Source organism: Salmo salar, chromosome 02 (genome assembly GCF_965601325.2).
Source record: "Salmo salar chromosome 02, fSalSal1, whole genome shotgun sequence".
NCBI lineage: Eukaryota > Metazoa > Chordata > Actinopteri > Salmoniformes > Salmonidae > Salmo > Salmo salar.
In genome coordinates this window covers 91,509,372-91,524,094 of record NC_138292.1, presented here as the reverse complement: position 1 = coordinate 91,524,094, position 14,723 = coordinate 91,509,372, and the positions used below count along the sequence as shown (strand labels likewise).

The 14,723-nt window shown below is 43.4% G+C and overlaps 1 protein-coding gene across 1 annotated transcript; it reads left to right on the top strand.

Annotated features, from left to right (window-relative positions):
- Nucleotides 1-10,518: 10,518 nt before the first annotated feature.
- Nucleotides 10,519-14,646, top strand: LOC145863026 (uncharacterized). Its single transcript, XM_082968148.1, has 2 exons — nucleotides 10,519-11,038; nucleotides 13,008-14,646. The coding sequence occupies exons 1-2, from the start codon at nucleotides 10,759-10,761 to the stop codon at nucleotides 14,273-14,275; spliced, it is 1,548 nt and encodes a 515-aa protein (XP_082824274.1). The 5' UTR covers nucleotides 10,519-10,758; the 3' UTR covers nucleotides 14,276-14,646.
- The last annotated feature ends 77 nt before the right edge of the window (nucleotides 14,647-14,723 follow it).

Below are 14,723 nucleotides of genomic sequence, written 5' to 3'. Positions count from 1 at the left end.
CACTATTAGATTCTAAATAGAGGAAAGGATGGAATGGAACACTATTAGATTCTAAATGGCAGTGTTGCAAATGTGTCATATCCTCAAGTCTTCCTCTTTGGAGAGAAGTGAATTTGGAAAATAGTAAAGTATGCAGCATCAAAATAAACAAATAAACGATACAAACGTAATATGTCAGAATCAAATAGACCAAAATAATATTGGCGCTGTGATAAAACGTGTATTTTGATTGGTGAATTTCTGTTTTATATAATAAATAATAAATAATATATTATTTATAATATATAATAATAAATACAAACACACAGACAGGAAACCAGCCACAATCAACCAGAATATCAGAATTCACCAACTCATCAAGACAGTCATATTCGTCATCAGAAGTTCTGCGAAACACGTCCATTGCTCTGTGACCAGGTTTCTCACCAAATCCCTGAAGAGACCGAAAGACACTGGGGAATCTAAGTTGAGAGGATTCTGACATTCATTCCATGTGGTGAGTAAAAACTAAAGATTAAAATAAAATAAAGATGACTTAAATCAGGAAAGATAATGAGTGTGAATAACAACCCTTCCAACACAAACACACTTTTTCTAAATGTCCAACATAGTACTATATAAAAACCTCATGATGCTGTGTTCTACTACCCAGGTCTGGTGTTGGAGGTCATTCTACACTCTGTGTTCTACTACCCAGGTCTGGTGTTGGAGGTCATTCTACACTCTGTGTTCTACTACCCAGGTCTGGTGTTGGAGGTCATTCCACACTCTGTGTTCTACTACCCAGGTCTGGTGTTGGAGATCATTCTACACTCTGTGTTCTACTACCCAGGTCTGGTGTTGGAGATCATTCTACACTCTGTGTTCTACTACCCAGGTCTGGTGTTGGAGGTCATTCCACACTCTGTGTTCTACTACCCAGGTCTGGTGTTGGAGATCATTCTACACTCTGTGTTCTACTACCCAGGTCTGGTGTTGGAGGTCATTCTACACTCTGTGTTCTACTACCCAGGTCTGGTGTTGGAGGTCATTCCACACTCTGTGTTCTACTACCCAGGTCTGGTGTTGGAGGTCATTCTACACTCTGTGTTCTACTACCCAGGTCTGGTGTTGGAGGTCATTCTACACTCTGTGTTCTACTACCCAGGTCTGGTGTTGGAGGTCATTCCACACTCTGTGTTCTACTACCCAGGTCTGGTGTTGGAGGTCATTCTACACTCTGTGTTCTACTACCCAGGTCTGGTGTTGGAGGTCATTCTACAATCTGTGTTCTACTACCCAGGTCTGGTGTTGGAGGTCATTCCACACTCTGTGTTCTACTACCCAGGTCTGGTGTTGGAGGTCATTCTACACTCTGTGTTCTACTACCCAGGTCTGGTGTTGGAGGTCATTCTACACTCTGTGTTCTACTACCCAGGTCTGGTGTTGGAGGTCATTCTACACTCTGTGTTCTACTACCCAGGTCTGGTGTTGGAGGTCATTCCACACTCTGTGTTCTACTACCCAGGTCTGGTGTTGGAGGTCATTCTACACTCAGTGTTCTACTACCCAGGTCTGGTGTTGGAGGTCATTCTACACTCTGTGTTCTACTACCCAGGTCTGGTGTTGGAGGTCATTCCACACTCTGGATCTCCTGCATGTATGTTAGTATGTTTAGTCAGATCCCTTAAATCAGAGTATCTCTTCCCACACTGACCACAGCTATAAGGCTTCTCTCCTGTGTGGGTTCTCTGGTGTGATTTCAGGTGACTTGACTGAGTAAAGCTTTTCCCACACCGATCACAGCTATACGGCTTCTGTCCTGTGTGTGTTCTCCTGTGTGATATCAGGTTGTTTGACTGAGTAAAACTCTTCCCACATTGATCACAGCTATAAGGCTGCTCTCCTGTGTGTTCTCTGGTGTAGAAGTAGTTCCCTTGAGGTGATAAAGCTCATTCCGCAGTCAGAGCAGTGGTAAGGCTTCTCTCCTGTGTGTATTCTCTTGTGTGCGGTCAGGTTAGCTGAGGTAGCAAAACTTTTCCCACATTGATCAGTCATATGGTTTCTCTCCTGTGTGAATTCTTAGGTGTGATTTCAATGAGAGCAACTATAAGATTTCTCCCCTGTATGGATTCTCTGGTGTATTGTAAGTTCTGATGAGGAAGAGCATCTCTTCCCACATTGATCACAGTTATAAGATTTTTCTCCTGTGTGAATTCTCTGGTGTACTTTTAGTGAAACAGATCTTGAGTAATTCTTCCCACTGTCAGAGCAGCAGTGAGTTCTCTTCCCCGTGGGTTTCCGCTGGTGTTCCTTGAGGTGTTCTGATCTGGAGAGACTCTTCTCTGCCTCTTCAGCATCATGAGGTTGTTGAGGCTCCCCAGAAGATCCACGATAGTCCCGTCTCTCTCCTGTGTGAACATCAGTCAGATAGTCAATAGAGTGAATGTTAAAATGCTTTTACACACTTTGACAATTGTCTTCTAAGTCTGTTTTTGGTTAGTTTTTGGTCCACCAGCCACTGCGGTAGTTAGATGAAAACCCCCCACAAATGACGAATGAGCAGGCTTTGTAATGTTTCTAAACCCAGAAATGTATTAGTAGTAAGAAGTAATGAGGGATATTTGCTCCATGTAATGTTTTTGTGACCCGTCTCATTTAACCAATGTGTTAAAATAATTCATTTAGATACAATAGTAATGATGAACAGTGGTACAACTGAACATCAAGAATCACCAAAGGCCCGGTCCTGACAGATAAACTGCTGATTGATACAGATGATTTATTATTATAGTTCATGGCTCTACACATCACTACACACCACACTGTCCTGACAGATAAACTGCTGATTGATACAGATGATTTATTATTATAGTTCATGGCTCTACACATCACTACACACCACACTGTCCTGACAGATAAACTGCTGATTGATACAGATGATTTATTATTATAGTTCATGGCTCTACACATCACTACACACCACACTGTCCTGACAGATAAACTGCTGATTGATACAGATGATTTATTATTATAGTTCATGGCTCTACACATCACTACACACCACACTGTCCTGACAGATAAACTGCTGATTGATACAGATGATTTATTATTATAGTTCATGTCTCTACGCTGACATTTATTACAAGGAGTTCATGTGCTCCTAAGTTTATATTTAGGAGCACATTAATATATTCATTACAAGGAGTACATGTGCTCCTAAGTTAAGAGCACACGAATACATTTAGGAGCACAACTATTGGAGTGTTTTAGAAGGTTCTGTGAGTGTTCCATGTTCAATGAAAGTATTGGATTCATTAGGGCTGGGTGTCTGTGATGCGTTGTTTTGATTCCCCCACTTGTCTTCTGGACAAAACACGCCCACTGAAGCTGAAGTGCTGCGATTGGTTACTCACCGCTAGTCTGGATAATCCTCCTGATTGGCTAGCTGAAGAGAGCACCAGTCACCATGATATAGTTTGCTAGGTGCGTTAATGCCATAGAGAATGATAGAGGCCTCTAGTGGCCAAAAGAGTATTAGCACGGGCAGCACCATTGAGGGGCTTCCACCATTTTAATGTAGGCAACTGGGTGGGACTTCCAACTTCAATGGCTGATCCCTCCTGGTGAACCCTTTTGGAGTCATGTCCAACCATCAGGAGGGATCGGCCAATCATGATGAAGAAAATTGACTAGTTTAAAATGGATATTGTCCATGTGGTCACAGATGCTAAAATGGCACAGATACAAAGATGAGTCCTCTATCTATCTCTATGGATATTGCCCATGCAGTCACAGACTCTATATGGCACAGATATAGAGATGAGTCCTCTATCCATCTCTGTGGTTGCAGCCTTCCTACTAGAGACCACTAATAAACTCAGAGGGGTCAGGCAGACTGATTTATTTTCTCCCTGCCGACAGACACAACATGTCTATTATAATAAGCATTCATTATTATAATAAGCATTCTATGAAATACTTACTTTGGAGAGCAATGCGTTTTATAGCTTTTTTCCCCTTAACAATAAACACAAAGATCAACACAGCTGGATCAGCTGGTTTATACGAGTCCTAAAATGCAGTTCCTTCCAACACTCATGGAAACCAAACGTCCCATCTTTCTAAGTAAAAATGGCTATCTTGAAGTTGCACACTACAGTAGCAGAACATAGTAGCAAATGCAGTAGACCCTGTTTCATTCTGTCCACCAATACCACAGCCATAGTAACACATGGGGCCCTGTTTCATTCTGTCCACCAATACCACAGCCATAGTAACACATGGGGCCCTGTTTCATTCTGTCCACCAATACCACAGCCATTGTAACACATGGGGCCCTGTTTCATTCTGTCCACCAGTACCACAGCCATAGTAACACATGGGGCCCTGTTTCATTCTGTCCATCAGTACCACAGCCATAGTAACACATGGGCCTGTTTCATTCTGTCCACCAATACCACAGCCATAGTAACACATGGGGCCCTGTTTCATTCTGTCCACCAATACCACAGCCATAGTAACACATGGGGCCCTGTTTCATTCTGTCCATCAATACCACAGCCATTGTAACACATGGGGCCCTGTTTCATTCTGTCCACCAGTACCACAGCCATAGTAACACATGGGGCCCTGTTTCATTCTGTCCACCAGTACCACAGCCATAGTAACACATGGGGCCCTGTTTCATTCTGTCCACCAGTACCACAGCCATAGTAACACATGGGGCCCTGTTTCATTCTATCCACCAATACCACAGCCATAGTAACACATGGGGCCCTGTTTCATTCTGTCCACCAATACCACAGCCATAGTAACACATGGGGCCCTGTTTCATTCTGTCCACCAGTACCACCGCCATAGTAATACATGGGGCCCTGTTTCATTCTGTCCACCAGTACCACAGCCATAGTAACACATGGGGCCCTGTTTCATTCTGTCCACCAATACCACAGCCATAGTAACACATGGGGCCCTGTTTCATTCTGTCCACCAGTACCACAGCCATTGTAACACATGGGGCCCTGTTTCATTCTGTCCACCAATACCACAGCCATAGCAACACATGGGGCCCTGTTTCATTCTGTCCACCAATACCACAGCCATAGTAACACATGGGGCCCTGTTTCATTCTGTCCACCAATACCACAGCCATAGTAACACATGGGGCCCTGTTTCATTCTGTCCACCAATACCACAGACAAGTTAAGACGATACAGACAACTGTTGAACAACTATTAAATGGAAGAAAAAGAAAATGGTGGTGTCAACATGACACGGATCTGAATAAATAGCCTCATACATTCATGTCAAACACGTTTAGCCTACAACTACCATGATGTTCTAGTGCCTTTATTTAGGATTTTGGGAGGCTTTACTCACTACCACAGTGTGCCAGGTTGTCAAGGGCTTTACTCACTACCACAGTGTGCCAGGTTGTCAAGGGCTTTACTCACTACCACAGTGTGTCAGGTTGTCAAGGGCTTTACTCACTACCACAGTGTGTCAGGTTGTCAAGGGCTTTACTCACTACCACAGTGTGCCAGGTTGTCAAGGGCTTTACTCACTACCACAGTGTGCCAGGTTGTCAAGGGCTTTACTCACTACCACAGTGTGTCAGGTTGTCAAGGGCTTTACTCACTACCACAGTGTGCCAGGTTGTCAAGGGCTTTACTCACTACCACAGTGTGCCAGGTTGTCAAGGGCTTTACTCACTACCACAGTGTGCCAGGTTGTCAAGGGCTTTACTCACTACCACAGTGTGCCAGGTTGTCAAGGGCTTTACTCACTACCACAGTGTGCCAGGTTGTCAAGGGCTTTACTCACTACCAGTGTGTCAGGTTGTCAAGGGCTTTACTCACTACCACAGTGTGCCAGGTTGTCAAGGGCTTTACTCACTACCACAGTGTGTCAGGTTGTCAAGGGCTTTACTCACTACCACAGTGTGCCAGGTTGTCAAGGGCTTTACTCACTACCACAGTGTGTCAGGTTGTCAAGGGCTTTACTCATTACCACAGTGTGCCAGGTTGTCAAGTGCTTTAGTCCAGACTTTCTTCTGCTGCTGTGCTGTTCCGTTGTTCATTTGTTCAGTCGTTTCATTCTCAACCAGGATTGTCAAGCAGTGAAGTTTCCGCCCGGTCTGTCCGTTTCCATCTCTTCCTCGGTGCGCACTGTCACTGTGTCCGTTTCCATCTCTTCCTCGGTGTGCACTGTCACTGTGTCCGTTTCCATCTTGTCCAGCTAATCTAACATTTGACGTAAACCAGGTTTCTTGTCTGCATCAAAGTAGCGGTCCTTGTACCTAGCATCGAGCATGGTGGCGACACGAAATCCTCGTCGACCGACTGTGCTGTCAGACTCAGCATGCTCATGGGGCTGACATCGCTGGTCCAAACGTCAGTCGTGAAGCTAATAGCAGTGACGCCCATAGCAACACTACTTGGTAGTGTGTACCGGGACTCGACCAGGACTCGACCTGCCCAGGACCGGTACTCGTGCATCCCTACCTCCAGGTGATCGGACCGCCAGGTGACCGGTCCTTCAGCTAAGCTTAACCTCAATAAAAACTGACAAACCTCAATGCTGGGTACTCTGAGATATTATTCCCAGGGTTGGCACAGTGAAATCTCTCCTTGTTGGTCACGCAGGGCATGAGGTTTCCTCTCCACTCAGCCTCTCCTCTGAGGACACATCCTCCTCAACAACTACTTTCTAATGATTCTTAGTGATACGAATTACTGGTGACACTCATGTCAAAATAAGGCCCCTTAGTTTACAATTGCTGCTGACTTGATTAGCTAACATTAACGTTAACTTATTGTTGGGTCGCGTCAATTCAATCTGGTATTGGAATAAAACAGTTAACACAGAGTAACTTCTGATTTCTTTGTACTTTAATTAATGCAAACACATTTATTGTAAATATGATGTTCGTATATACGGGCTCACTGTGTCACCACGCAGGGCAGACAGAGAACTGAGTTACACATCCTTTGCTTTTCATTAAATACTCTGACAGAGATAGTTCCCACTCACTGCTGGCCTGTCAGAGGGAGGATGAGCGTGGTTTAAACTTACTCATCCTATCGTTGGCGTGCAGGTTGGTCCCAACCTCGAGACGCCTCCTGTTGCCGGGCGTAGTTATTATCTTTGGCAGTTGATTTATCTTGTGACTGCACAATGCACAGTTCTCTAAAACCCCGACACCCCTCCGCATATACATTTCACCCATATCCTGCCCTTATCTTTTAACAAGCTCTTCCACATCCCTGATTTACAGCATCTGCATTCTTTCCATATGACTCACCATCCCATCTTATCATATAGAGTATAAACTTAATATTATAGCATAGCTTTTTTGTTATATTATATAGGTTATGCAAACAAATAGTTGGTCAAACCCTAACATTAGCTAGCTAGTGACTCATTCACTCTGTAACCTAGCGTTGAATAACAAATAGCTAGCTAGCGAATCATTCACTCTGTAACCTAGCGTTGAATAACAACTAGTGACTAGTTTACCAAAACAGAAAATAGGACTCAGAGGATATATCAACATTATGACCTTGTCTGTGTCCTATCTGAGTCCTCCATCTTCACCAGCTGATGGGGAAACTATCTGAAGTAACTCTGGTCAGTTTCACTCTCTGATTTCAGGGCGGGCAAAGCGCTCGAGGTCACTCTGGTGCAGTTTGGCGGGAAGGCAACGACGCTCACTCGCTCGAGACTAACGACCAGCAGCCAATCACAGCGCTTCAGCTTCAGCAGGGGCGTGTCTTGCCCAGAATACGAGCGGGAAATCAAATGACGCGCTGTGATTGATAGAGGCATCAGATCCTCGTCTTCACCAGCAGCAGACAGTGAGAGCAAACTCCAACATTGAAAAACAACGACGATAGCACTTTATGTATCTAGTCCCCCCCATTTGGAGAAGTCATAAGTCTTTGGAAAAATAGTCAAAAGTTAAGCTTGTGAATACAAACTTGTTGCATGCACTTGCAGTTTGTGTTTTGCCCATAGGAACTGAATGAACTGTCATTTAAGTCACTTTTATTTTTAGTCAGAATAGAAGATGTTTCTGGACACTACCAGCTGTTATTGTTGAAGTGTCCCGTCCACTAGATTATACTTCACACGCTGACTGCATCGCCTAAAAGACAAAAACAACTTTGTCATTACATTTTTTTTTTTAAGTGGTGAAATGCAGTTGCTACATCAGTTTTTTCCACTCATAAATTCATTTTATGTACCCATTGATTATTGAAGAATATAAATTGTTTCATGAGTTTAGTTCAACTGTCGTACCCCGCCAGAACCCAAACTATAAACTACTCGGTCGGGGCGTAGGTTTTGAGCCTGAAGGTAGGGAGGAGCAGTTCCCCTTCCTGCTCCGTAGGCAAACACCTTGTAGGTCTAGTAGTGGTGGGAGCTTCCAGTGTGCGGAGGAGCAGGGTGACATGGGAGAACTTGGGAAGGTAGAACACCAGGCGGGCTGCGGCGTTCTGGATAAATTGCAGCGGATTGATGGCACAAACGTGGAGCCCAGCAAACAATGTTATTCTGGTTAAACAGTGAGAGACTCGTTGATTATGGACTAACAATCCAACAGTTTGAAGGGCACAACTCATGTTATTCTGGTTAAACAGTGAGAGACTAGTTGATTAAAAGGGGATTTTGTGACAATTAGGAAATAACATGTCATGTTTTACTTGTACCTCAGCCAGCATTGTGAATGGTTAGGAAATAATACGTCATGTTTTACTCGTACCTCAGCCAGCATTGTGAATGGTTAGGAAATAATGTGTCATAGTTTTACTCGTACCTCAGCCAGCATTGTGAATGGTTAGGAAATAATATGTCATGTTTTACTCGTACCTCAGCCAGCATTGTGAATGGTTAGGAAATAATATGTCATGTTTTACTAGTACCTCAGCCAGCATTGTGAATGGTGTCTAATGCAGTGACATACTAGACCATGGTAGTAAATCTAATAGTTAGGCGTTTTGGCCATGCTGGCAGGGTCTGAATCAAACCCAATGTCCACCTGGTACACTGGCAGGGTCTGAATCAAACCCAATGTCCACCTGGTACACTGGCAGGGTCTGAATCAACCCAATGTCCACCTGGTACACTGGCGGGGTCTGAATCAAACCCAATGTCCACCTGGTACACTGACAGGGTCTGAATCAAACCCAATGTCCACCTGGTACACTGGCAGGGTCTGAATCAAACCCAATGTCCATCTGGTACACTGGCAGGGTCTAAATCAAACCCAATGTCCACCTGGTACACTGGCAGGGTCTGAATCAAACCCAATGTCCACCTGGTACACTGGCAGGAATGTCCACCTGGTACTCTGACAGGGTCTGAATCAACCCAATGTTAAGGGGAGGGAAGATTGGTCAAGAAGGTGATGATTATTGTTGTTCTACTGCCTGATTGTTATGCAACAACACTGTTTACAAAAGCTTTGATAAATCAGCACAACAGTTTTCAGCTGTGCTAACATAATTGCAAAAGGGTTTTCTAATGATCAATTAGCCTTTTAAAATGATAAACTTGGATTAGCTAACACAACGTGGCCGTGGAACACAGGAGTGATGGTTGCTGATAATGGGTCTCTGTACGCCTATGGAGATATTCCATAAAAAAAATCAGCCGTTTCCAGCTACAATAGTCATAACAACATTAACAATGTCTACACTATTTCAGATCAATTTGATGTTATTTTAATGGACAAAAAATGTGATTTTCTTTCAAAAACAAGAACATTTCTAAGTGACCCCAAACTTTTGTTCCACCATGTAGGAGCAGTATAGACCTAGTCTGTTCATTATATACATCTACATGATGTATTGTTACACCACGTAGGAGCAGTATAGACCTAGTCTGTTCATTATATACATCTACATGATGTATTGTTCCACCATGTAGGAGCAGTATAGACCTAGTCTGTTCATTATATACATCTACATGATGTATTGTTACACCACGTAGGAGCAGTATAGACCTAGTCTGTTCATTATATACATCTACATGATGTATTGTTACACCATGTAGGAGCAGTATAGACCTAGTCTGTTCATTATATACATCTACATGATGTATTGTTACACCATGTAGGAGCAGTATAGACCTAGTCTGTTCATTATATACATCTACATGATGTATTGTTACACCATGTTGGAGCAGTATAGACCTAGTCTGTTCATTATATACATCTACATGATGTATTGTTACACCATGTAGGAGCAGTATAGACCTACAGTAGCTGGCTACTTATTTAGATGTTGTTTGACTGAATGAAACTGCCTTAAATGTGCTGTAGTAAACATGTTTTATTCGCACTAATTAATCAACACATTCAGGTATTTGTATGTTTCAATATAACAGTATTATTTAATTAAATCCATGTAAAATAATCTTTGTCTGAAAATAAAATCTGATCCTCAACTGCGTTTCCCTCCAGTCAGCAGACGGCGATGTGCGTCTTTCAGGCGATGCTGCAGCGTGACGTATAATCTAGTGGACGGTTCTTCATAAACAGCTCGTCAACCACCTCGGTAGCTTGCTAGCCAACATAGCCGAAAGATTCAAGCTGTTTATACGCTTTCGGTCTATATTATCTACTGTGTTTTAGACACAATTCTGTCGTATCTTCTTGTTAACCTATTTAATTTAATATAACGTTATTTTGTATTAGTCAGCTGTAGGTGCTGGCTGGTTAAGTTAGCATTAGCCTAGTCGCTAATGATAGCTAGCTAGCTAACATCCCCGAACATGAGCTCCCTAAACTACTCCCCTCCTGTTAAAGAAGAGGAGGTCTGCTGGACGGAGAAAGAAGCTCTGGGGCTGAACATTGTCGTGAAAGAGGAGAAGGAAGAGGAGGATGTTACAGTAAAACAAGAAGTAGAGGGTGAGGCTGTTACAGTGAAAGAAGAAGAGGAAGACGTTTCAGTGAAAGAAGAGGATGATGCTGTTTTTGGAGTGAAGAAGGAAGGAGAGATTACTGTCACATTGAAAGATGAAGAGGTGGAGATAGGAGATCTGATTAACACCAGTAAGTACCGCCTTCAATTAGTTTTTAACTTTGGATATTCGGAGTTGGCTCGTCAATACCTCTTCAACGGAGGGCCCTGGGATGATGACTGATATGTCTAGAATCAGACCACGTAGAGAACAAGCTACCCCTTCTTTTCTCCGTTCCGTTTCCAAAAAGTGACTTAACATATATATTTGAGAAGGGTCTATCTGCTGACCGCAGACTGGGGGGCCACGGCATGTAGTGATTTTAATGTAGTGATGTTTTACTACACACCGTGACCCCCAATAGAGCCATGTGAGAGTTGGGTTGGCTACACCAAAGATTATGGATATACTGACAAGATGTCTCTCTGCCCTAACAAGGGGAGTCGTTGTCCACAAAGCTGCACTGTGGGTTGTCTATCTCCCACCTATCCTGTCTTTGGATTGGTGGATACATCTTATTATTGTAATCTATTGTTTATATTCTATGAGGGTTGTTGACGTCAACCGCCTGTATTCAATGGAGAGAGATGCTAAGCTACTAGCATGAATATGCATAGCGATCTGGAGACAACTCCTATAGTGTTTTTATCAAAGTTGTCGGTATGTCACGTGTCCACATAACAACTTAATCATTACGAAACTTCTGTTAGATCAAGTAAACCTCATGTAGCAAATAAGCCATTCATTTTGTTGTTGACCAAATTCAACACTTTCCACATTGGGTTGATAATTGTTTCCACTTGGATACAACCTACTGTAGCCTGCTGGCATGACCTAGAGAGTTACAACCTACTGTAACCTACTGGCATGACCTAGAGAGATACAACCTACTGTAACCTACTGGCATGACCTAGAGAGTTACAACCTACTGTGACCTACTGGCATGACCTAGAGAGTTACAACCTACTGTAACCTACTGGCATGACCTAGAGAGTTACAACTTACTGTAACCTACTGGCTTGACCTAGAGAGCTAAAGTTTTAAAATTCCTGGATTTTAAATGAATATTTTCCAGTAATAATGATAAATTGTATCTTCCTATCCACATATTGGATCCCTCTCCTTTGTCGTTCACTCTACACCAATAACTGACAACTACTGTGGGACTCCCAATCATTCAGCCTGGATTCGAACCAGGGACTGTAGTGACGCCTCTTGTACTGAGATGCAGTGGCTTAGACCGCTGCATCCGTGTGTGTGTGTTAACTATTTAACTGTACTAGAATGCTTAAAAGGCCGCTAAAAGTTTTAATATCGGTTATCGGTATAATTTTTTGGGGCAAGGAAAATATTGGATATCGGTATTGGCCAAAAATGTAATATCGGTTTTAGGATATTGCGGTGAGAAAATCCCTCTAAGCTCACACAGCTCTCCTGTACCTTTATCAGATCAGCAGTGATTTTCGTCAGCCTCCAGAGAGGTAGTCAGGTGTAAAGTGCTGCAATCATCATGGTGTGTAACTGTTGTTTTGAGTGAGGCCATAACAGGCACAGTCTTGTTTCACAGATTAGTTCAATCTGCTTTGAAAGTATCAGAAACCTCTTGTATTCAGGTCTGAATCGTAGCCACGACCTCAGTTGAAATGAAAACTATCTCCGAGCATAGTAGCTTGATGGCCTCGAATGTTCATTTTAGCCCCCAGACAAAACCACACACCCGGGCAAAGTGCAAGTCTCTGGGCTTTCAGTCTCAGGAGAGGGCAGTGATGAAACTGGGTGTTGTAGGCCGGTAAAATATATATTTTTACTGCTAAATTCACAACACTTTAGAATACTGCTGGAGCAAACGGGAAACACATTGGGTTTTTACAGAAATGTTTGATGATTGACTAGGAATGCCTTGGTGACCACTGTTTTTTACACTGGCTATTATTTTAATGAACTCCCCCAAACAAGACCCAATCTGAACCAATCATAGACTTATATGTTTCACCAGTTTGGCCACACAGTACAGCACAGTAGACAACTAAGTAACTAGATACTCTGTTTGTCTTTGACAGGAGAGAGACCAGACTCTCCCTCTGACAGCGGGAAGAGTCCTTCAGGGGAATCAGACCCAGGGAAGAGTCCTTCAGGGGAATCAGACCCAGGGAAGAGTCCTTCAGGGGAATCAGACCCAGGGAAGAGTCCTTCAGGAGAATCAGACCCAGGGAAGAGTCCTTCAGGGGAATCAGACCCAGGGAAGAGTCCTTCAGGGGAATCAGACCCAGGGAAGAGTCCTTCAGGGGAATCAGACCCAGGGAAGAGTCCTTCAGGGGAATCAGACCCAGGGAAGAGTCCTTCAGGGGAATCAGACCCAGGGAAGAGTCCTTCAGGGGAATCAGACCCAGGGAAGAGTCCTTCAGGGGAATCAGACCCAGGGAAGAGTCCTTCAGGGGAATCAGACCCAGGGAAGAGTCCTTCAGGGGAATCAGACCCAGGGAAGAGTCCTTCAGGGGAATCAGACCCAGGGAAGAGTCCTTCAGGGGAATCAGACCCAGGGAAGAGTCCTTCAGGGGAATCAGCAGAATCAGGCCCAGAGATGCCCAAAGCAACAGGAGGACATCATCACTGCTCCCACTGTGGAAAGAGTTTTACCAAGTTAGGGAACCTGAATAGGCATGAGAGGACACACACAGGAGAAAAACCTTTCCAATGCTCCCAGTGTGGAAAGAGTTTTAATGAATTAGGGTACCTAGTAATACATAAGAGAATACACTATGGAGAGAAGCCTTACCACTGCTCCAACTGCGGAATGACTTTTACCTGGCCAGGAAGCCTGAAAACACATGAGAGAATTCACACTGGAGAAAATCCTTTCCAATGTTCACACTGTGGAAAGAATTTTACCCAGTTAGGGAACCTAAATCGGCACAAGAGGACACACACAGGAGAGAAGCCTTATCACTGTTCCCAGTGTGGAAAGAGTTTTAGGGGTTTAATGAGCCTAAAACAGCATGAGAGGACACACACAGGAGAAAAGCCTTACCAATGCACCATATGTGGAAAGAGATTTACCCTGTTAAAGTCCATGAAATTACATGGAAGAATACATACAGGAGAGAAGCATTATCAATGTTCCCAGTGTGGAAAGAATTTTAGGGGTTTAGTGAACCTGAAACAGCATGAGAGGACACACACACACACACACACACAAGAAAAGCCCTACCACTGCTCCCTGTGTGGAAAGAGTTTTACCAAGTTAGAGGGTCTGACTAGGCATGAGAGGACACACACAGGAGGAGATAAGACCACTGCTCCCTGTGTGGAAAGAGATTTACCAAGTTAGAGGGTCTGACTAGGCATGAGAGGACACACACAGGAGGGGATAAGACCACTGCTCCCTGTGTGGAAAGAGATTTAACCGGTTGAGGCATCTGAATAAGCATGAAAGAATACATACACAGGAGGAGAAGACATACCACTGCTCTCATTGTGGAAAGACATTTTCCCAGTCAGAAGACCTGAAAGCACATGAGAGAATAGAGAGACTGTGTTCTGACTTGTGTTTTTGACTGAAAATTAGTGTTTTAGTTTGGCACATTAAATCATATTGTTTAAATGAAATCATACATGAAAATCTGACCAAAACAACAGGCCTGTTTTTGTTGTTTTTTCATATTGATCATGTCTAAAATCAATTAAATATTTTAAGGTGTATTTTGTTTTTCTTTATTAGCTTTGATTGGTTGTATACAAGTATAAACCCTCTGTTGTTCATAATATGATTTGGATAT